At 43.6% G+C, this 21,827-nt stretch overlaps 1 protein-coding gene across 8 annotated transcripts in view; it reads left to right on the top strand.

Moving 5' to 3' along the window:
• The window catches only part of evi5a (ecotropic viral integration site 5a), a 374,711-nt gene that overhangs the window by 146,845 nt on the left and 206,039 nt on the right, over window positions 1–21,827 (top strand). For 6 of the 8 annotated variants that reach the window (XM_072510487.1, XM_072510491.1, XM_072510488.1 and 3 more), the window contains 2 exons: window positions 5,901–6,035; window positions 12,376–12,516. In XM_072510487.1, coding sequence (XP_072366588.1) covers window positions 5,901–6,035; window positions 12,376–12,516 — 276 coding nt within the window. The remainder of the gene's footprint in view (window positions 1–5,900; window positions 6,036–12,375; window positions 12,517–21,827) is intronic. The other 2 variants (XM_072510489.1, XM_072510492.1) reach the window with 1 other exon arrangement.

Here is a 21,827-nt window from a genome sequence, read left to right as displayed (position 1 = left end):
TGGGTGGAGCTGGAGTTGGGGAGGAGAGGGACCAGCGCCCGCTGTGGCGCCTCGATGTGGGAGTGTTGGCGGATAAGAGGTGTGCGGGCGGGTGCGGGGGTGCATTGAAAGATATTTGGAGGCCAACGACAACTGGGAAGTGCAGGTGGGGGTTGTCTGGGAGGCTTTGAAGGCGGTGGTCAGGGAAGGGCTAATCTCCATTAGGGCCCACAGGGAGAAGAGAGAGGGGAGGGAGAGGTTGGTGGGGGAGATTCTGAGGGCAGACAGGAGGTATGCAGAGGCGAGGAGGGGGTACTTAGGGAGCGACGGAATCTCCAGACGGAATTCGACCTGTTGTCCACGGGGAAAGCAGAGGCACAGTGGAGGAAAGCGCAGGTGGCGACGTACGAGTATGGGGAGAAGGCGAGTCGGATGCTGGCACATCAGCTTCGTAAGAGGGAGGCAGCGAGGGAGATTGGTGGTGTTAAGGATAGAGGGGGGAATACGGTGTGGAGTGCGGTGAAAATAAACGAGGTATTTAGGGACTTCTATGGGGATCTGTACAGGTCAGCCCCCAGCGGGGGAGGAGGGGATGCGACGATTCCTAGATCAGCTGAGGTTCCCGAGGGCGGAGGAGGAGGAAGTCGCTGGTTTGGGGGCGCTGATTGGGCTGGAGGAGCTGGTTAAAGGATTGGGGAGCATGCAGGCGGGGAAGGCCCCGGGGCCGGATGGGTTCCCGATTGAATTCTACAGGAAATACGTGGACCAACTGGGCCCGTTGCTAGTGAGGACTTTTAATAAGGCGAGAGAGGGGAGGACCTTGCCCCCGACAATGTCCAGGGCGCTGATTTCCTTGATCTTGAAGCGGGACAAGGACCCACTGCAACGTGGGTCGTATAGACTGATCTCGCTCCTCAATGTTGACGCTAAGTTGCTGGCGAAGGTGCTGGCTACGAGAATCGAGGACTGTGACCCGGGGGTGATTCATGAGGACCAGACGGGATTTGTGAAGGGTAGGCAGCTAAACACAAATGTGCGGAGGCTCCTCAATGTGATTATAATGCCCTCGGTGGAGGGGGAAGCGGAAGTAGTGGCAGCTATGGACGCGGAGAAGGCCTTTGATCGGGTGGAGTGGGGGTATCTTTGGGAAGTGTTGCGGAGGTTTGGGTTCGGGGAGGCGTTCATTAGTTGGGTCAGGCGGCTATATAGAGCCCCAGTGACGAGTGTGGCTACGAACCGGCGGAGGTCGGAGTACTTTCAACTGTATTGGGGGACGAGGCAGGGGTGCCCCTTATCCCCCTTGTTGTTTGCACTGGCAATTGAACCGTTGGCCATGGGACTGAGGGAGTCCGGGAAATGGAGGGGACTGGTCCGGGGGGGGGAGAGAGGAACACCGGGTGTCATTGTATGCCGACGACCTGTTGTATGTGGCGGATCCAGTGGAGGGGATGGCGGAGGACATGCGGATCCTTAGGGAGTTTGGGGACTTTTCGGGGTATAAACTCAACGGAGGGAAGAGTGAGCTCTTTGTGGTGCATTCAGGGGACCAGGGAAGGGGGATAGATGAGCTACCGCTGAAGAGGGCGGAAAGGAGCTTTCAGTACCTAGGAATCCAAGTAGCTTGGTGTTGGTGGGGGGGGCCTGCACAAGCTCAATTTGACGTAGTTGGTGGAGCAGATGGAGGAGGATTTTAAAAGATGGGATATGCTGCCACTCTCACTAGCGGGTAGGGTGCAGTCGGTCAAAATGACGGTCCTCCCGAGGTTTCTCTTTGTGTTCCAGCGCCTTCCCATTATGATCCCCAAGGCCTTTTTCAAACGGGTAAGCAGGAGCATCATGGGATTTGTGTGGGCGAATAAGACCCCAAGGGTGAAGAGGGTGTTTCTGGAGCGTAGCAGGGATAGGGAGGGCGGGGGGGGGGGGGCTGGCGCTGCCGAATTTGTGTGGTTATTATTGGGCAGCCAATGTGGCGATGATCCGTAAGTGGGTAATGGAGGGAGAGGGGCGGCGTGGAAGAAGCTAGAGATGGCGTCCTGTGTGGGCACAGGCCTGAGGGCGCTGGTGACGGCACCGCTGCCGCCCTCACCGACAAGGTACACCATGAGTCCGGTGGTGTCGGCGACGCTGAAGAACTGGGGGCAGTGGAGGCGATACAGGGGCGAGGTGGGAGCCTAGGTTTGGTCCCCGATTTGAGAGAATCATCGGTTCGTCCCGGGAAGGATGGGTGGGGGGTTTCGGAGCTGGCATCGGGCAGGGATTAGAAGAATGGGGGACCTGTTCATCGATGGGACGTTTGCGAGCCTAGGGGCGCTGGAGGAGAAGTTTGGGCTACCCCCGGGAAACGCTTTCAGGTACATGCAAGTGAGGGCGTTTGTGAGGCGGCAGGTGAGGGAATTCCCGCTGTTTCGGGCTCGTGGGATTCAGGACAGGGTGACTTTGGGTGTATGGGTTGGAGAAGGCAAGGTTTCGGCGATTTACCAGGAGCTGAAGGAAGAGGAGGAGGCCTCGGTGGAGGAGTTAAAGGGCAAGTGGGAGGAGGAGCTTGGGGAGGAGATAGGTGAGGGTCTGTGGGCTGATGCCCCGAGTAGGATTAATTCTTCCTCTTGCGCCAGGCTCAGCCTAATACTGTTCAAAGTTACTCACAGAGCGCATATGACAGGGGCGAGGTTGAGTAGGCTCTTTGGCGTGGAGGACCGATGTGGGAGGTGCTCGGGGAGCCCGGCAAATCACGTCCATATGTTCTGGTCGTGCCCGGCGCTGGAGGGGTTTTGCGAGGACTATGTCCAAGGTGGTGAATGCCCGGGTCAAGCCGAGCTGGGGATTGGTATTATTTGGGGTATCAGACGAGCCGGGAGGGCAGGAAGCGAAAGAGGCCGGTATTCTGGCCTTTGCGTCCCTGGTAGCCCGGCGGAAGAGTTTGCTACTAGGGAAAGATGCGAAGCCCCCTAGTGTGGAAGCTTGGATCAATGACATGGCAGGGTTCATCAAGCTGGAGAGGATAAAGTTTGCTTTGCGAAGGTCTGTGCAGGGGTTCCTCGGGCGGTGGCAACCGTTCCTAGACTATCTCGCGGAGCGTTAGGAGGAGGTCAGCAGCAGCCCAAAGGTGGGGGCAGGGGGGGTTCTTTTGGGGTGGCGTTTGGGTGAAGGTGGGGGGGGGGTTTCTATTTGTGTTTTTAAATGTTATATGCGGGGTTATTGTATATAGGGGAAATCCAATGTATAATTTCTGATTGTTGTGTTCTTGTTTCTTTTTGTTGGGGGGGGGTGGTTTGTTGAAAATGTGTTGAAAAATTTGAATAAATATATATTTTTTAAAAAACTCATGGTATTGAAGGGAAATTATAAACTAAGTTAGGAAATTGAGAGTTAGGAGACAGATGGTCGTGAAAATGATCAGGTACTGTAATTAGGATGTGCCTTGTTGTGCCTTGCAAGAATCTATTTAGCGCATTTGAAATAGAAAGCCACCTATCCAAATTTGCTAATGCTATAAAAATAGGTGGTCGAAGCAATGTAACTTGGAGCATAACATTAGAGTTCAGGTTAGATGGTAGATGAAGTGAATGGCCAAAACTTTGACAAATGGATTTCCGTGCTGACTCTTGTGATTTTTGGATCTGAAAAAAGATAGGAGAGAACAGGGTATTACTTAAACTGTGAAAATCTAGAAGCAGCGAAAGTTCAACAAGACTTGGAGTTCAGGTACATAGATCATTAAAATAAAAGCAAAATATTGATGCTGGGAATCTGAAGTGAAAACAAAAATTGCTGGGAAAACGCAGCAGATCTGGCAGCACCTGTGGAGAGAGAAACAGGGTTAACATTTTGAGTTCTGAAGTTCTGCTCGTCAGACTCGAAACGTTAACTCTGTTTCTCTCTCAGCACGTGCTGCCAGACCTGCTGAGATTTTGCCACGTTTTCCGCTTTTAGATCATTAATATGTCTTGTATCTAAACAGAAGATAATCAAAAAGCTAATGGAATGATGGTTTTTATGTTTTTATATTGGAGGACGAGGTAAAAATGGATAGGAGGGAGAAAATGTGCTGCATTTATACAAAGTCCTATCTCGATCACACTTGATTAGTTCTTATTGCATTTTAGGACGGACATATTGAGTTTGGAGTGCAGTGTAGATTTACCAAAATTATACCTGGACTCCAAGGGTTAAATTACAAGGAGAACTTACACAAACTAATGTTGCATTCTTTGGAATTTTTAGAATGTTACAGGTGATATAATGGAAGTTTTCAGGATATTAAGGGGAATCAATAGGGTAGATCGAGGGAATCTATTTCCAATGGTTGGGGAGTGTAGGACTGAGGGCCATAACCTGAAAATTAAAGCCAGATCCTTCAGAAATGAGATTGTATACAAAATGACAATTGATGTTGATGAATTTAGTTTTAAATTTGAGATTAATAGATTTTTCTTAACTAAAGGCATTAAGGGATAAAGTGCGGAGGCAGATTAGGCCAAGAGCAACAGAACAGGCAATCAATCTAATTTTTGCACATAATTGACATAGTAACCTATTTGAAGGATCTTAACCTTTCAATAAATAATAGTAACCTGCCTTCTCAGTTTTTATGAATTATTTTTTGTTCATGAGTTAATTATATTTAACCAAATTACTGGGGATGCTGGAATCTGAAACAGAAAATACTGGACAGTTTCAGCTCTGACAACACCTGTGGAGAGAGAAGGGAGCTAACGTTTCGAGTCTGGATGATTTTTTTTCAGAGCGACTGTTTTTCGAAGCACGGTTGTAGTTAATTATATTTGGCTACTGATGGGCCTAAATTTTTAAGTTGCTATATTATATTTTCACACACTTATTATGGGCTCTTTGATTTAGAGAACCCTTTAAAACTCCATATATATTTTGACCCCAGATTTTCTAATGGTTCCGTGATAACTGCAGAGAATGGAAAACCCCTTGCTCTAGCTTTCCTCTGAAGTAGAAAGCTTTGGTTTATTAGATGGCTGAAGAGAGCTATTATGTACACACTCAACAGCGGACAGGATTGGGCTTGAACATAATGTCTCTGTTAAATGGTTTGACAATACAATCTAGTTTCATGCACTAAAAATTGCAATTTACTAAATCTGAATTGTGCAACAAAAGTCCAAGCTTTTCCCTGCCCATTCACAATGTGGTTTGAGTATTGTAACTGCTAACAAAAGTTAAGCTAAATCACTAAAGTTCTGATTTTAGTGACTTAATCATTTTGGTTAGGAGCCATTGATCACTGTCTGCAAAACTGTGTTTTAAATGTCCATCCGCATATGTTCTACTTTTTGTTTGTTGATTCCTCAGTTGGATGTACATACATATAATACATGTGGTGCATGCAACTCTGTGTACTGTAAACGGGTATGCAGCTAAAGCTGTATTGAGAATGCATGGGTAGTAAACTTCGACTATTGCATACAATACATTATCTTGCATTTTGTAATCTATGCACACGTAATGTAATGGATCTTCCTACTACTTTGAAAATAAAAGATCAAATTTACAGTATAATTGTGCAGATGCACTGCTAAATATTTTAACAAGATACTGGAATTTTCTTGGGACACAAAATCTACACCAGTGAAATATGCATTTTGGCGATTGAGACCTAAATCCTTAATTTGAAAAAATCCAGAGTAAATAAAGGTGATTATAGCCGTTTCCGTTATCATGTATAGTTCATGTTTACTAAACTAGTTTTTAATTGTTTATTGATCAACACAAATTGATCATTATTGTCATTTAAAACTAGATTTTAAAGCTTTGATCAAAGCCTTCATAGTTATTTAGCCTGCTTAACTTCTGTTTCCAAGTATTTTTACAATCTAAACCCTTTAATCTAAAATTGGGCATTTATTTCAGATACCAGCACTGAAGTATTTTTATAATGCTGTGTTCTTTTCTAGCATAAATGCAACCCACGCTACAGCGAGGATTTTGTTCTGCAATTGGAAACTGAGCTGGTACATGCAAGGTTAAGAGAAGCAGAATCGCAATGTGCCCTTAAAGAGATGCAAGACAAAATCTTGGATATAGAAAAGGTACTTGAAATACTTTCACCATTTGATTTGTGTAAAAATAATAGACATGGATTTCATGTAGACAAATAGTAGACAAATCCATTGCAGAAGCTGAAGGTTACTTTTCCATTTTTTCAATTTCAGTGGTGTTAAAACGTTCCTGCTTGCAATGAATTTGAACACTAAGATTTCTATTGAAACACCTCCACGAATTAGCCCACGAAGGGGCTGTTTAGCACAGGGCTAAATCGCTGGCTTTGAAAGCAGACCAAGGCAGGCCAGCAGCACGGTTCAATTCCCGTAACAGCCTCCCCGAACAGGCGCCGGAATGTGGCGACTAGGGGCTTTTCACAGTAACTTCATTTGAAGCCTACTTGTGACAATAAGCGATTTTCATTTCATTTTCATTTAATTCATTTCGTTATGTAGTAGCTTACTTTTTCCTGTCAAATCCAAAAAAATAAAACGATTTGTTGTGGCACGCTTTATCCAAAATAAACTGCAGTTATGAGGAAAGTGGTGAGCTGTTAGACAAAAAGTAAGACTTCCATTTATATAATTTCTTTCATGACCTCGGGAAATCCAAAAACACTTTTCAGAAGTAGTGTCATCGTCGTCTTTGCGGTCCCTCAAGATTGAGAAAGATTTGCTTCCTCTCTGGTTCGACAGGTTCTGAGATGGTTTGATAGGTTCTGAGATGAGTCCAATGCGCACGCTGCGGATTCTGCCATTTTGGGGAGGCGGGGCTTGAAGGGTCAGGCAGATGAATTGTTTGGAGGTTTGTTCTCCCCAACAGCATGCTCCAAATGAAGTTTCTCGATGTGTTTGGTGCCTTTCCAAATAAACCACTTCCATTTGGTCGGTCACGAGCTGGGGACCCACATGAGTTGACGAGGATGTTTCCTCTTTCGGAATGTCCTCCAAGCATCCCAGAAGTGTTTCCACTGCCTCGTCAGAGTCTCCTGCCATGACTGGGTTCTGAGTAGAGCAATTGCTTTTGGAGGCTGGTGCAATGCATATGGACAATATGTTCTGCCCAGTGGATCTAGTTTGAGTGATTAGCGGCTCAATGCTGGGCAAGTTGGCTTGGGAGAGGACACTGCTGTTGGGCCACCATTCTTGTCACTGGATTTGGAGAATCTTGCAAAGACACTGCTGATGGTACTTCTCCATTGATTTGAGAGACCTGCCATATGTTGTCCAAGTTTCCGAAGCCTATGGGAGTGCAGGAATCACTGCCCGGGCCGAAGCCAATTCATTAGCCTCAGGTTTAAGACCCAGGACCTCAAGTACTCTTTTCCTTAGTTGGGTGTGTAGTGAAAGGCCTCTTTTCTCAAATGCTTCGGAAAAGGAATCGCCAATGACCCGGATCCATTTTGAGTGAATGTACATGTAAACGGCAACTCAATACTGAAGCTCAATGACTGAAGTCGGAGTGATTTGGGTTTTGGATTGAAGGAACTGTAGATTGAACAGTTTCTGTAATGTAGTCTTTCTCGATGCCTGTCGGTAATTTTCTGGTGGTGAAGTATAGTATTGCAGCAAGGAAATGAAGAAGAGAGTTGGTGCAAGGATAGCCTTGTTTGATCCTAGTTTTCACTGAGCTGGGGTTTGTGGTGATTCCGCTAGTGAGTATCATGTCACCGTGGAGTAGGCGGAAATCGCACATTACGACATGATAATGAATTGATCTTTTATTTAAAAGCAGTGACGAAAATAGTGCCGCGGGATCTTTTATGTGCACCTTGGAGAGCAGGTGATTTACGTTCTGATTCAAAAGACGGCACCTCCAATAGTGCAGCACTTCCTCAATAGTGTATTGGAGTCTGGGCTGGATCTTTGTACTGAAGTCTCTGGAGTGGGACATGACCTGACTTAAAAGTAAGCCTGCTACCAACTGAGGTGCAGCTGGCACCAAAAGTAGAACACTGAGGAAACACATAAGATGAATCATCAAAATAAATATGAATAATTTAAATGAAACAAACGCAATCGGTAAGGAATAATTTTCTCTCTAGTTGTAAAATTAGAATGTGAATTCGCTGGCAGGGCGGGAGCAGACATAAAAATAGCGGTGCTGCCAAGATTTCTATTCCTGTTCCAGAACCTCCCAATCTTCGTCCCCAAGTCGTTTTTTAAGAAGGTCAATGTGCTGATTTCTGGATTTGTGTGGGTGGGGAAGACTCCGCAGGCTAGGGGGGCTTTCTTGAGGCGGGGGTGGGATTGGAGGGGGTGCAGGTGGAAGCTGGCGCAGTTGGATATGATGAATTGCTATTGGGCGGCGAATATTGCTATGGTTAAGATATGGGCCATGGAAGTGGGGTCGGATGGAAAATCTCAACAGGTCTGGCAGCATCTGTAGGGAGAGAAAAGAGCTAACGTTTCGAGTCCAGATGACCCTATGTCAAAGCTTTATTGTCGGCACCTCTACCTTTCTCACCGGCCAGGTACTCCGTGAGCCCAGTGGTGGTGTTGACAATAAGTGTGTGGGTGCAGCACCTGGAGCTGGAGGGTGCCTCGGTGTGGGCACCGATCGTTGATAAGCATAGGTTTGCACCAGCGAGGCTGGATGCGAGGTTTCGAGGCTGCTAGCAGGCAGGGATTGGCGATTTCCCAATCTGTTTATAGGGGGCAAATTTGCGAAGTTGGAGGACTCGGAGGAAGAATGCGAGTTGGCCAGGAGGAACGAATTTAGGTGTCTGCAGGTCCGGGACTTTGTAAGGAGAGAGGTACTGTCCTTTCCTGGGCTGCCGTCCCTGGGGTTGCAAGACAAGGCGCTGTCGAGGGATGAAATAGAGGTGGGGAAGGTGGCCGATGTCTATAAGGAGTTAATAGAACGGGAGGAAGCCCGAGTGGGGGACATTAAGTGGAAGTGGGAAGAGGAACTGTGAGGGGGAGGTGGGGGCCAAGACGTGGGCCCTTGTGGAGGGTGAATATGTCCTCGTCGTGTGTGAGGTTAAGCCTCATCCAATTCAAAGTAATATGTAGGGCACATATGACAGTAGCAAGGCTTAGTAGGTTCTGAGGGGGTAGAGGATAGGCGTGTGCGGGGAGGCCCGCGAATCACATCCACATGTTCTGGGCGTGTCCAAGGTTGAGGGGGTTCTGGCAGCTGTTTGCAGATATGATGTCCGAGATGATGGGTGTGGAGGTGGAGTCTAGAGGTGGTGATATTCGGGTGTTGGAAGATCTGGGAGTCCAGGGGTGAGAGAGGTCGATGTTTTGACCTTTGCCTCCCTGATAGCCTGGAGATGGATTTTGCTCGGGTGGTGGAACTCGCAGCAGGTTTGAGTCAGGCATTCGGATGACATGTTCCGTCCACATCAATTGATGTGAGATTATCATGCCCTCGATACTTGACATCTATGTCTTGCAGGACACTTGTGTTTGTTCCTTTTTGTCCTCCCACTTGATTTGCAGGATGATGTTCTGCAGACTTTGTATGGGTCTATAAGTTGTCCAAGCTTCAGCAACATAGACAAACATGGAAGAACCACTACCAGAAGGACTTTGAGTTTAGTGTAGGGTCTGATATCATTATTCTCAAATAAAATCAAATTACTGTGGATGTTGGGAATCTGAAGTGTTGGAAAAACTTTGTTGTGGCAGCATCTTTGGAGAAATTGTTAACGTTTCAAGTTGAATACGTGTCTTCGGAACATTATTTCATGATTCTGAAACTGAGCTAATACATTGGATTTGGTGGTGTGCCTCAGTGTAGAGATTGGATTTGAGGGGAGGGCAGAAAACAGGGCCTGGAAGCACCACTAGCACTGGGAGAGATCATGGACAGCATTAGCTCCATGCAGGCGGGGAAGGCACTGGCCCCGCACCTGTGGGAGATGTTCACAGACTCGCTAGCGAGGGGCACACTGCCACCTACACTAGCACAGGCCTAATCTCGCTGATAACTAAGAAAAATAAAGACTCAACCGAATGTGGGTCATACAGACCCATCTCACTGCTAAACGCAGATGCCAAAATACTGGCCAAAATCCTAGCCAAAAGGCTAGAAGACTGCATTCCAGAGATGGTCGCAGAGGATCAGACGCGCTTTGTCAAAGGTAGACAGCTAACCTCGAACATCAGGTGCCTGCTGAACGTGATAATGACCCCCTCCGGGGGGAGAACACCAGAGTTGATCGTCTCCCTGGACGCAGAAAAGGCCTTCGACAGGGTCGAATGGAAGCACCTCATAGAGGTACTGGAGCGGTTTGGGCTTGGTTCACTTCCTGGGTAAAGCTCCTATACAACGCTCCCATGGCGAGCGTACGGACAAACAACACCAACTCCCGATATGTCCAACTGCACAGGGGCACCAGACAAGGATGCCCACTGTCCCCGCTGCTGTTCGCTCTAGCGATCAAGCCATTAGCAATTGCTCTCAGAGCAGCAAAAAGCTGGAGGGGTATCCGAAGAGGCGGCAGGGAGCACAGAGTCTCACTCTATGCAGATCACCTGCTCCTCTACATTTCGGACCCACAAAGCAGCATGGACGGAATCATCGCGCTCCTGAAAGAGTTTGGCGCCTTCTCAGGCTACAAACTCAACATGAGCAAAAGCGAGATCTTCCCAGTACACCCACATGGCGGGGGGGGGGGGGGGGGGGGCAGGCAGCACTAAGTGGGACTGCCGTTTAAACAAGCCCGACACAAATTCCGCTACCTGGGGATCCAAATAGCCCATGACTGGAAAGGGATCCACAAATGGAACCTCACCAGTCTGACAGAGGAAGTAAAGAAGGACCTGCAAATATGGAACACACTCCCACTGTTCCTCGCGGGAGAGTCCAGACGATCAAAATGAATGTACTGCCCAGGTACCTCTTCCTACTTGGATCTATCCCGATCTACATCCCCACTGCCTTTTTCAAAGCAATAGACAAACTAATCATGGCGTTCGTATTAAGTTGATCTTTTCTCTACACCTTGCATATTCTGCAGTCTCTCCTTCCTTCCCTATGTACTGTATGCATTGTTTGTACAGCATTCAAGAAACAATACTTTTCACTGTATACTAATACATGCGACAATAATAAATCAAATTGTATGGGCAGGAGGCGGGAAGAATGCTCGGATCCCAAAGAAGGTCCTACAAAATACAAAGTACAGGGGAAGGGCTAGCCCTCCCAAACCTACAATTCTACCATTGGGCGGCGACAGCCGGGCTAATAAGGGGATGGATCAAGGAGCTCCCATCTGCAACAACCATTGGTTCACACCAGCGCTGACTGATGCCACCTTTAAAAAGTGGTGACAGGACGGAGGGACACTGACAGTTAGGGACCTATATACGGACGGCAGGATCGCAACACTGGGCGAACCGACGGGTAATTTTCCGCTAGCCAGGGGAATGAGCTAAGGTACCTGCAAACCAAAAACTTCCTACGAAAGGAGACTAGGATGTACCCACAACCACCACGACAGACATTACTGGAAGAGTTGCTGGACGTAAGCACCCTAGATAGAGGGAACTGTAGCGACATGTATGAACGACTGGGAGAAAGGGCCAACACCGTACTGGAGGGAAGAGGGAGGAGACGGGGAACAATAGAGGGGTACCAGAGAAGGGGGGGGGGAGGCAAGGGATTGATAGCCGGAAGGAGAGCACGGGAAACGGCAACAAACTTGGCAAATACAGTAACCGAGAGCAAGGAAAATACAGGCGAAAGACGGGACGAACGGCTGAAGCGGAGGTGAACGCTCGCGACAACAACAACTCCCATCCGGGAGAAGCAAGTAACAACACCAACACCAGATCCGTTCCCATATTGCCCCCTCTGTATTGGACATAACTACTGTAATCGTCTTTCTGGCACCCAAATGTATACGTACCGCCCCAGTTCCCCCCCACCACACACACATACACACAGACACACACAAACAGGTATTTATTTGTTAAACATAATATTGCTCACTGGACAAGAGTTGCTGATTTTGAGCTAGTGCACACGATCCTACCTGGGTTTTTTTCTCTTCTATCATATATACATATATATATTTTAATCTGTGTACATAACTGTAAATATACTATGTTCACAAACCCAATAAAAACATTTATTTAAAAAAATCACACCCATGCGAACTCTGTCACCAGCAAATACAGCGTTGCTGCAAGAACAATTGTGAATAGTGTTGGTGTAATTGACACACTCCTGTTTTAGAAAGGAAAGGATCTGTAATGGAACCATTGCATCAAACAGCTATTTACATATTGTCATATAGGAGATGAATGGTTGTACCTCCTGATTAAATATATATCTATCTATATTAGTGAATTCTACATCAGTGAGCTACTGGAACTGTGCAATTGCAAATTCTGACGTGGTACTGAAAATTATTGAAACCATTTCTAATAACAGCGAAACCATTCCTTGCCTGACGAGAATAATGTGGCCAGGTTGCAAGATGAGCTTATTGGGGCCAAGTTGAGAGAAGCAGAAGCAGTAATGGGCCTGAAGGAACTCCGGCAGCAAGTTAAAGATTTGGATGATCACTGGCAGGTAAGACAGAGCTGCAATGTAACTTTGCAAATGTCCACAAAAATGTGTATGGTGTTTTCTTGCTGGATAATTCCTGGTATTGTTGGTTGAGTCCATAAAATGGACTTCCAAAAGACATTTGACCATGGGTACGTACACAGGGCATCATTTCAAAGTTGATGACATGAAACTTGGAAGTGAAGTCACCAACGAGGAGGATAATAGTCTTCGGGAAGACATAGGCAGACTGGCGTAATTCGGCAAATGAAATTTAATGCTGAGAAATTAGAAGTAATTAATTTTGGTCGGAAGAATGAAGGCAGGAAAAATAAACTAAATGGCAGAATATTGGAGGAGGAGCAGGAACAGAGACCTGGGGGCGTGCGTTCCAAAGTCATTAAAGGATGTCAGATAAATTGAGAAGGCTGTTTTCATAAAGGCAAGCGACCTGTGAGCCTTTTTTATAGAGGCACAGAATACAAAAGTAGGGAAGTTATGCTAACAAAAGCAAAGTACTGCAGATGCTGGGAACAAAGTGCTGGCAATACTCAGCAGCTTTGGCAGCATCTGTGGCGAGAGAAATAGTTTTGAGCCGATTGTGAGTTCAGAACTGAAGGTCGAAATGTGATGCGGTTTATGCTGTGGAAAGGGAAGAGGAGAAAGAAGAAAAAGACTGGAATAGGTTCAAGGGTGGGGGCAATTAAATGACAATGATGCCATGGAGCAAAGGGAGTGGGCAATCATCATAGCAAAGAAACAACACATCTTTTCCAGAATATGAATGGCACAATAATGAACAACTCTGTCTGAAAGCAAATGCTTCAGACTGGCATATGGCAGAAAAATGAATCAAAATGGGGGACAGATTTCATGGTCTGAAATTGTTAAACTCAGCACTGAATCCTGAAGGCTGGAAAGTGCCTCACCAGAAGATGAGGTGTGGTTCCCCTGTTGGGCTTCACTGGAATACAAGGACAGAAATGTGCGCATGAAAGGAAGGTGGTGATTTAAAATGGCAAGCTGCCAGAAGCCTGTGGTCATGCTTGTGGACTGAGCAGAAGAGTTCTGCAAAGCAGCCACCCAATCTGTATTTGGACTCCCCAATCGAGAGGAGACCACATGTGAGCAATGAATACCGTGTACTTATTTGAAAGAAGTACAAGTAAATTGCTGCTTTATCTGGATGGAGTGTTTGGGGCCGAGGAAGGATATTATGTTAAAGCTTTCTCGAGCACTGCTTGGGTCCCATCTGGAATTTTGTGTCCAATTCTAGGCATAAACATTAGGAAGAGTACCAAGACCTTAGTGAGATTACAGAAGTGATTCGCGAGAATCGCACCAAGAATCAAAGACATCGGTAGACTGGAGAAAGTATAATTGTTCTCCTTCGGGCAGAGGATGTTATGGGGAGATTAGACCGAGGTGCTCGAAGCCACAAAATGTTTTGATAGATTAAATGAGGAAAGCCGATGCCAGAAGGGTCAGTAACCAAAAAAGATAGATTCACAGTAGCTGTCAAAACGAGAGGTGATGTGAAAAGAAAAACGAGCTATGATGCCCTGGAATGCCTGAACGGGTGATCAAAGCAGATTCAACAATAACTTTCAAAAGGGTTTGGATGAGTATTTAAGTGGAAGACATTTGCAGGGCTTCTGAAGAACGAGCAGGAGAATGTCATTTGTAGTTTAACCTCAAGAAATGCAACATAGACGTCAATGCCTGGGAGACACTTACTCAGAAGTGACCTACTTGGAAGAACTTTCTGATTGAAGGGACACAATTCTTCGAGGACACCCGACAGCAAGAGAAGGCCCGGATAAGGAGGAGTCTGAGAAAGGAATACCAGCAATCTACCATGGATCAATCCCACCTCCTGCAAACCCCCGTCAGGTATGAGGTCGAAGATGTGGCTCTTGGATTGGGCTCGTCAGCCATGCAAGAACCCACAGAACCCATGACCAGTAACAAGAGGTTTTTACGTGGATAATCATGCTCATTAGCGAGTGATCACCGAAGGAGTTTGACTGTAACAAGGCTGCAGAGAGGTTGAGAAGCTGAGGAGAATTCCAACATCTGGATCACAGTGACTGAGAATGTCATTTGTAGCTTTGATTAATCTTTTTTCTGTGCTGTGGCAGCGTGAAACTTTACTGAAGGAATTCAAATGGAGTTGGGGGGAAAGGTGAGCATATACCTGGGAGGTGACGGCGTGTTAAAGACCCAAGAAAAAGACTGCAAGTGCAGGAAACCTGAACAAGAAACAGAAAATGCTGGAAGTTCGCAGCAGGTCTGGCAGCATCTATGAAGTGAAACGCAGATTTATGTTTCAGATCTGTGATCTTTCACGAGGACTGGGAAACGTTGGAAATGTAGTAAGTTTTCAGCAAGGGGAAGAAAGACCAAGAAGAGAGAAGGCTTGTGATCGTTTGGAGGACAAAAAAGAGGTGTTATGGTGAAAGGCCGAAGGAAGTGGTAATGGGATAAGTAAAGAAACAAAAGATATGTCTGGAGGAGGTTCGACTGTCAGGGCCCTGAATAGCTGCCGTTCTGAAACAAAGTACAGGAAATAATGGTTTAATATAGTGCGGGGAGAAAAACCAAAGAAAAAGTAAACAAAATAGGGGAGAGGTTATGATTTTAAAATTGTTAAAATCAATATTCGGTTCCGAATGCTCAGTTGAAAGATGCAGTTCTGTTCCTCAAGCTTGCATTAAGAATACTGTAGCAAGCCAGTGAAAGAAAGGGCCAGAGTGGGAACAAAGTTGAGCATTAAAATATCAGAAGGGCAGCACGGTGGTGCAGTGGTTAGCATTGCTGCCTCACGGCGCCGAGGTCCCAGGTTCGAATCCTGGCTCTGGGTCACTATCCGTGTGGAGTTTGCACATTCCGCCCCCCCCATGTTTGCGTGGGTTTCGCCCCCACAACCCAAAGATGTGCAGATTAGGTGGATTGGCCACGCTCAAATACCCCTTAATTGGAAAAAATGAATTGGGTGCTGTAAATTTACTTTTAAAAATCAGATAACTGAAAGCCCAATGGCTGGAAGCTTATCACCACATCCTCACCATCGCTGGGCCAAAATGCTGGAACTTCCTCCCTAAAAACACTGTGGGTGGACCTACACTACATGGACTGTGCAGCTCACTTTTAACTTCACAAGGGGAATCAGGCATGGAAAATAAATGCTGGTCTTGCCAGTGACATCCACATGCAATAAATAAGTTAAAATAAACTGCTGCTGCTTTTGAATCAACCACTAGGAGGCGCACACGGGTAATGCAATTGATGCATTTCTCATCAGAGAAATTACCTGGCTTCTGCTTGGCATTTCCCACAATAACATGAATAAATCAAAATCATGTGGAGGTTACATGTGTGACTTTGTCCCCAACACCTCATGGTGTACCTTTGCAGGGTAACACCGTGCTATCTCATTAATGAGAACTTGAATCATATTATGTGGCAGTCTTGTGTTTTTTCTGGACTGTCACACCTCAGATGATATACTTCGAAGTATAAAGTAGTTTTTTTTAAAAAGGAGAAAATGATGCTCATTTTCTCCTTGGTTTTCTGACCAAAAGGTACCAATTTTCAGAAAGATTGTTTCATAATCATCCTCTAATAAATCTCGAAGTGCATCCCTTTAAACAGCCCTGCAGGGAGCATTTGAACAGGTTTAAAAGGACTGACAGAGTAAACAAAGATGCATCCCAGCAGCTGGCATACGGTACACATGTTCTGTGGACCAATCATTTATTTAAGGAACAAAAGCAAAATACTGCAGTGCTGGGGATCTGAAATAAAAACAGAATGTGGGAAATACTCAACTGCCCTGGCAGCATCTGTGGAGAGAGAAACAAAAAGTCACGTGTTAACTCTGCTTTTCTTTCTGTTACTTAGACCAGTTGGGTATTCCTTGCATTTTCTGTCACTTATGGGAGTTCAACGGCTATGATACAATTTGAAGGCCATAATACCATTTTTGCAACTAATTCATAGTCTTTGCCCAAATTCTACTGGTGTTTTTGCATAAATGTCAATGATCTGGTGTCCAATGTTTTTTTTCTTCAGGAGCAATCACATGCCCTGGAGCCATATGGAGCACCTCCTGTTCCTATCATTAATACACATTCTAAACACGGAAATTGTAAGATCTTGGCATATTCATAAACCAGTGGCATTGGGCATATAATTTTCTAAAACTTGGCGACCACAGAATTAATTTAAGACAAATCCGAGTATGAGAAATGCAAGAGTGAATAGAACTCATACAATTTGTCATGATCAAGGGTGGTATTGTGACCGGTACAGGCTTGGAGGGCCGAAGGGCCTGTTCCTGTGCTGTATTGTTCTTTGTTTTCTATAACCCTGCTCAGATTGCCAGAGCACATGTGCCACATATATTCTGTCTGCTGTAATTTGGACCTCATTGTAAATGATTCCTTGGTTTACTAAACTCAGGATTTTGGTGAAATGCTCCCAAAGTTGTCCAATAATTTTAGTTACAAAAACCATTTCCCTGTCTTTCTTATTGAGGTACATTTTCTTTCACTGCACAGCATTAATGAAACATAATGTGACTCAGATGTTTTGAGGATACATTAAGTATATTATAACATCTCCGTTTGCATTTTGTTCGTTTTTAATTTTTCCTAATAATTTTTTACCTTGTAGAAAACTTTATTCATATATTAGGTGGGCAATTTTGCTGAATGATAAATAAAGTTTTTGAGAGTAAAGCAAGTTTTTCCAGGTGTTTGTTAATCATGGGTAATGACTTCATAAAGCTCTTCAAAATGTGCATTGGACATCCATTTTGATTGACAGCATTTTGCAATAAAATAGTTGGTTACAGCTTAACAAGGGGCGTGTATGTACTCGGGGTTTTTTTTATTTAAAATCCCCAGTTGATGAAGTCCAATGCATGCTGTCTCGACTGAACTGAAAATGACTGCACCCTCTTGTGGAATCAGACTAAATGTCATACGATTTTGTTGCTTGTGACACTGCACCATTTAAAGAAACAAAATGAAACTGTATTCCCTATTTCTAAACAGGACACTGATTGCAGCGCAGTTATAATACTTAAAATTTGAGCATTTTACATTTTTCAGTTTTTCCAAAATGAAATTAACTACATATTCAAAAGGAAGCCTGTGAATTTGGGGTGAAGCGCACCTCGTTGCTGAAACTGAGCCAGAATTTAATTTGCTGCCAATGCTAAGTTTGAAATTTGAGAATAAATTTTAAGTGCAGGATCTGTGTCAACTCACTAATGATTTTAGGCTTATGGAGTTTCCTTACAGGAAAATATTGCTAGATTCAGATAATAGATTATGGAACAGTAGCTTGGTCAGATTTCTTCCCGGTAGTAAGATAGACAAAAAAGCTGAAGGGAGCAAGTTCCATCTTGTTAAAACACCAGTTCTGAAAGATGCCTGTCGGTCGGACTGAAATATTCCCCGGGTGAGTCATCGATTTGTTGCAGCTTGTTGGATGGGGTCCAAATGGAAGTGAAGTGTTCTATTCCAAGAGGAGGAATGAAGTGCTATTGTCTGATTAGCATTTGTTAGGAAAATAAAGGTAGTTTTACAGGATTTATATTTGTGTCGATAAACATTAGAAGTAAGGTAATTAAGGAATTAAGTGGATTTTAATTTAATTTTGTATCATCCGATTTTTTTCATTTTTGTTGTTAAAACTAATTAGCGGTCCTGTGACTGTTCCTCCATGTTTTGCCTTTTTTAAAGTTGGTCATTTGAGCCAGGGTTCCATTCTGGGATCTTCCCATCCAGTTATAAAACCAACTGGGATCGTTGCAAAAGTAGGGGCTCTTGCGGGATTTCAAAATGTGGAGAAAGGGTTATTTGATGCTGATTGATAAAAATTTGTTGGGACATTTTGAAATGTGGAAAGCAAGTTACTGGATTCTGAATAGTAAGTTGGTATGGGATTTATTGTTAAATGGTGGGATCTGTGAATCCTTAAAAAAGCTTAAATCGGGTACTGAGATACTGGACAAAGGTATTGGAATTACTGAGGTATATTGTGCAGGTTAGAATCCAAAATAGCATTGGAAATTGCTAAGACTTTACTAAAAATGGAAGATGTAACTTTTTACAGAAAGTAACCAAGAGTTAATTAGCTGAATTTGACGAATTGGGATTACCTGCAGGGTAAAAAAAAGCTGATATTATTGAAAGAATAGCAGAGCATTTAAATGTACAAGAGTTGCCAGATAGGCCAAGTATTTTGAAAAGTAAGTAAATTAAATTTGTTAAAATTCAATTATGAATGAATCGATTATAAATTCAGGGTAAAGAAAAGGAAAAAGAGAAAGGAATCAAAATGAAGAAACTTGAAATGCAGGAAAAAGAAAGGGAAAAAGAGAGCTTTGAAATGAGAATACTTGATGTGGAAGTGGAAAGATTAGCATTGGCAGAAATAACAGGAAAATGCTGGCAGGTAAAAAAGAGAATAGAACAAGTTGTAGAAAAAAGTAGTTCTAGACATGAACCTAGTGGGGAAAATTTTAACATTATACAAGCTCTTCCAAAATTTGAGGAAAAAGATGTGGAAGCATTCTTTCTTTATTTTGAAAAGGTACCGAAACAGATTAAATGGCCAAAAGAAATGTGGGCATTGGTTTTACAAAATAGACTATCGGTAGAGCTAGTGAAGTGTATGCATTGTTGTCTGAAGAGATACCTGTAGATTATGATGTAGTAAAGAAAGCTATCCTTAATGTGTATGAGTTGGTTCCTGAGGTATATAAGCACACATTTTGAAATGCAAGAAAACAGCATGGACAAACCTGTGTTAAATTTGAGAGAGTGATGCTAAATAATTTTGACTGTTGGATATGGCCGTTAAAGGTAGAGAGAACATATGAGGCCCTTAGAGAGCTAATTCTTTTAGATGAATTTCAAGATTCACTGCCTTTGGTTATTAGGATGCATGTTGAGGAACATAAAGTTGAAACTGCTAGCAGAGTTAGCCGATGATTATGAACTGGTCCAGAGAACCAAACCTTCATTCTTTTAAACACGAGCAGGATAGAAAGAGAGAAGGAGAAAAAAAACCAAGTAGTTAAGAAACAAATGGAACAGTAAGGAATGGTCAGGAAATTTCATCTCCGATCAAAAAGGAAGGTGCTGAGGTGGAAGTGACATTCAGAGGCCTAAATGTTTCCATTGTAATAAAGTGGGACGTATTAGGGCAGATTGTTGAAAATATAATGGAAGATCAGTTGCAGTAGAAGGGAAGGAAGCACCTGGAAAGGAAATGGCTATTAAAACTGTAGCATTGGCGCAGGTGAAATGTGCTTTTTCAGAATAAGTGAGAAACGGAGATAGATCTCAAGAAGTTCAAATAATTATTTGAGTACTTGTGAAGTAAGTCAGGCTATTGGAGGTTCTGGATGTTTTTCAAAGGCAGAAGTATTCCATTACTTGTCTAGCAAAGTACGTAAACAAATTCAAATTCTGATTGTTACAGGAGCAGAACAATCATTGATGGTCGCTGATTCAATGTGTGTTCAGGAAGTTGTATGAAGGAAGGAGTATAAATAAGAGATATTAATGGAAGGGATGAAGCCGTTTTTATTTGTCATTTTTTCCCTTTTTATAAATTTAGAGTACCCAATTCTTTTTTTTTCCAATTAAAGGGCAATTTAGAATGGCCAATCCACCTACCCTGCACATCTTTGGGTTGTGCGGGTGAGACCCACGCAGACACGGGGAAATGTGCAAACTCCACACGGACAGTGACCCAGGGCCGGGATCGAACCCAGGCCCTCGGCGCCATGAGGCAGCAGTACTAGCCACTGTGCCACCCGCTGTGTAAATTCAGTTTGAAAAGTAATTTTGTAAATTAAATTGTCACAGTGGCAATTATTTCTAAATTACCTATTGGAGGAATAACTTTCATACTAGGTAATGATTTGGCTTGTGGAGACAATGTGATGACAACTGTATTGTACCAGCAGTTGATCGTGGTGATCCTAACAAACATTTGAAAACTATCATGGAGAAAAATGCAACACTTATTGCAGATAGCAAGCAATTGAAGGATAACCTGATTAATACAGAAAATTAGCTTTCTTGTATGAAAGGGGAGTCTGTGAATGAAATAAGAGAATTGCTGAGAACAATTGAGAAACAGTCAGGAAAAGTGGAACATTTGACTGAGGACTTGAACTGTCTAAAGGACAAACTTGGCAAAGAGTGATCTTCACTTAATGAACTTCAAACATCAGAAATATTTATGAAGTATCGTGGGAAATGCCTTGAATAAGAAGAGGAGGTTCAGGTAAATCTGAATAATTGGTTGAATGCAGAATTAAAAAGCAAAACTAACAAACTTAGAATTTTGTTGTGAAAAGAACAATGAGATTTTTGAGCTTCAAAGCAAAATGGAGAAAATGAAGAAGAAGGTGGATGGTATGAAGTGTTATTCCTGTGAAAAAATACTCAAATGTTAGATACTGATGCAGTTGAGCAAAGAACAGATCCAAGTAATATTACTGATGTATCAAAGTTAGTAATGAACAGTAAGAAAACAATTGAAGAACTTGCAAAATTGGAAATTAGGAATCTTAACCAGAAGTACTGAAATTGCAAAGTGATCTTTCTGAATCAATGACCAGAGACACTGATTTGAAATTTTTTGTCGGTGATACTACACGAGGTGTAGTAGTTGGAAGAAAGGCAAGGACGATTAAAACTCTACTGAGAACTAGACTGAGCTAGTTCAGAACTTGTGCAAAAAAAGCCTAGAAGTGCCTAAAAGAACAATTGCACTGTAGACCTAAATGAAACATTTTCTGAGTTGAAAACTGAAAACCAGAAGAAAGATAAATACAAGAATTGAGTTATGATGTTACCATGTATGCATTCTGATGTTGCTGCTGAAGTGATTGTCTTTGTTTGGTTAAAACACTGTAATTATATGACATGTAATTGCAAATTAAGAAAACTGTAATTGTATGATATAATTTACGTGGTTAGATATTTATCATGTCACATTTGTGTAAAGTGGTTGTAACACCAGTGTAATGAAGATTTATTTCTTTCAAAGGGACCGGTGTTAGGAAAATAAAGGTAGTTTTAAGGGACTTATATCTGGATTGGTAAACATTAGAAATAAGTGGGTTTAATTTAATGTTTCTGTGCCTGGAAGGGTCGGACCTATAATTAGATTCATGCTGGACAAAAGTATTTGTGTGTTCAATTCTAACTGTGATTCTATTGTGCTTACAGAGGGCTACGGTATTATGACTAAATAAACCAGCAGTGGTTTCTTAGCAACTGTGCCCTTGTAAGGCAGTGAAG

The sequence above is a fragment of the Scyliorhinus torazame genome, chromosome 7, assembly GCF_047496885.1.
Source record: "Scyliorhinus torazame isolate Kashiwa2021f chromosome 7, sScyTor2.1, whole genome shotgun sequence".
NCBI lineage: Eukaryota > Metazoa > Chordata > Chondrichthyes > Carcharhiniformes > Scyliorhinidae > Scyliorhinus > Scyliorhinus torazame.
This window is presented reverse-complemented; position numbering and strand designations above follow the sequence as displayed.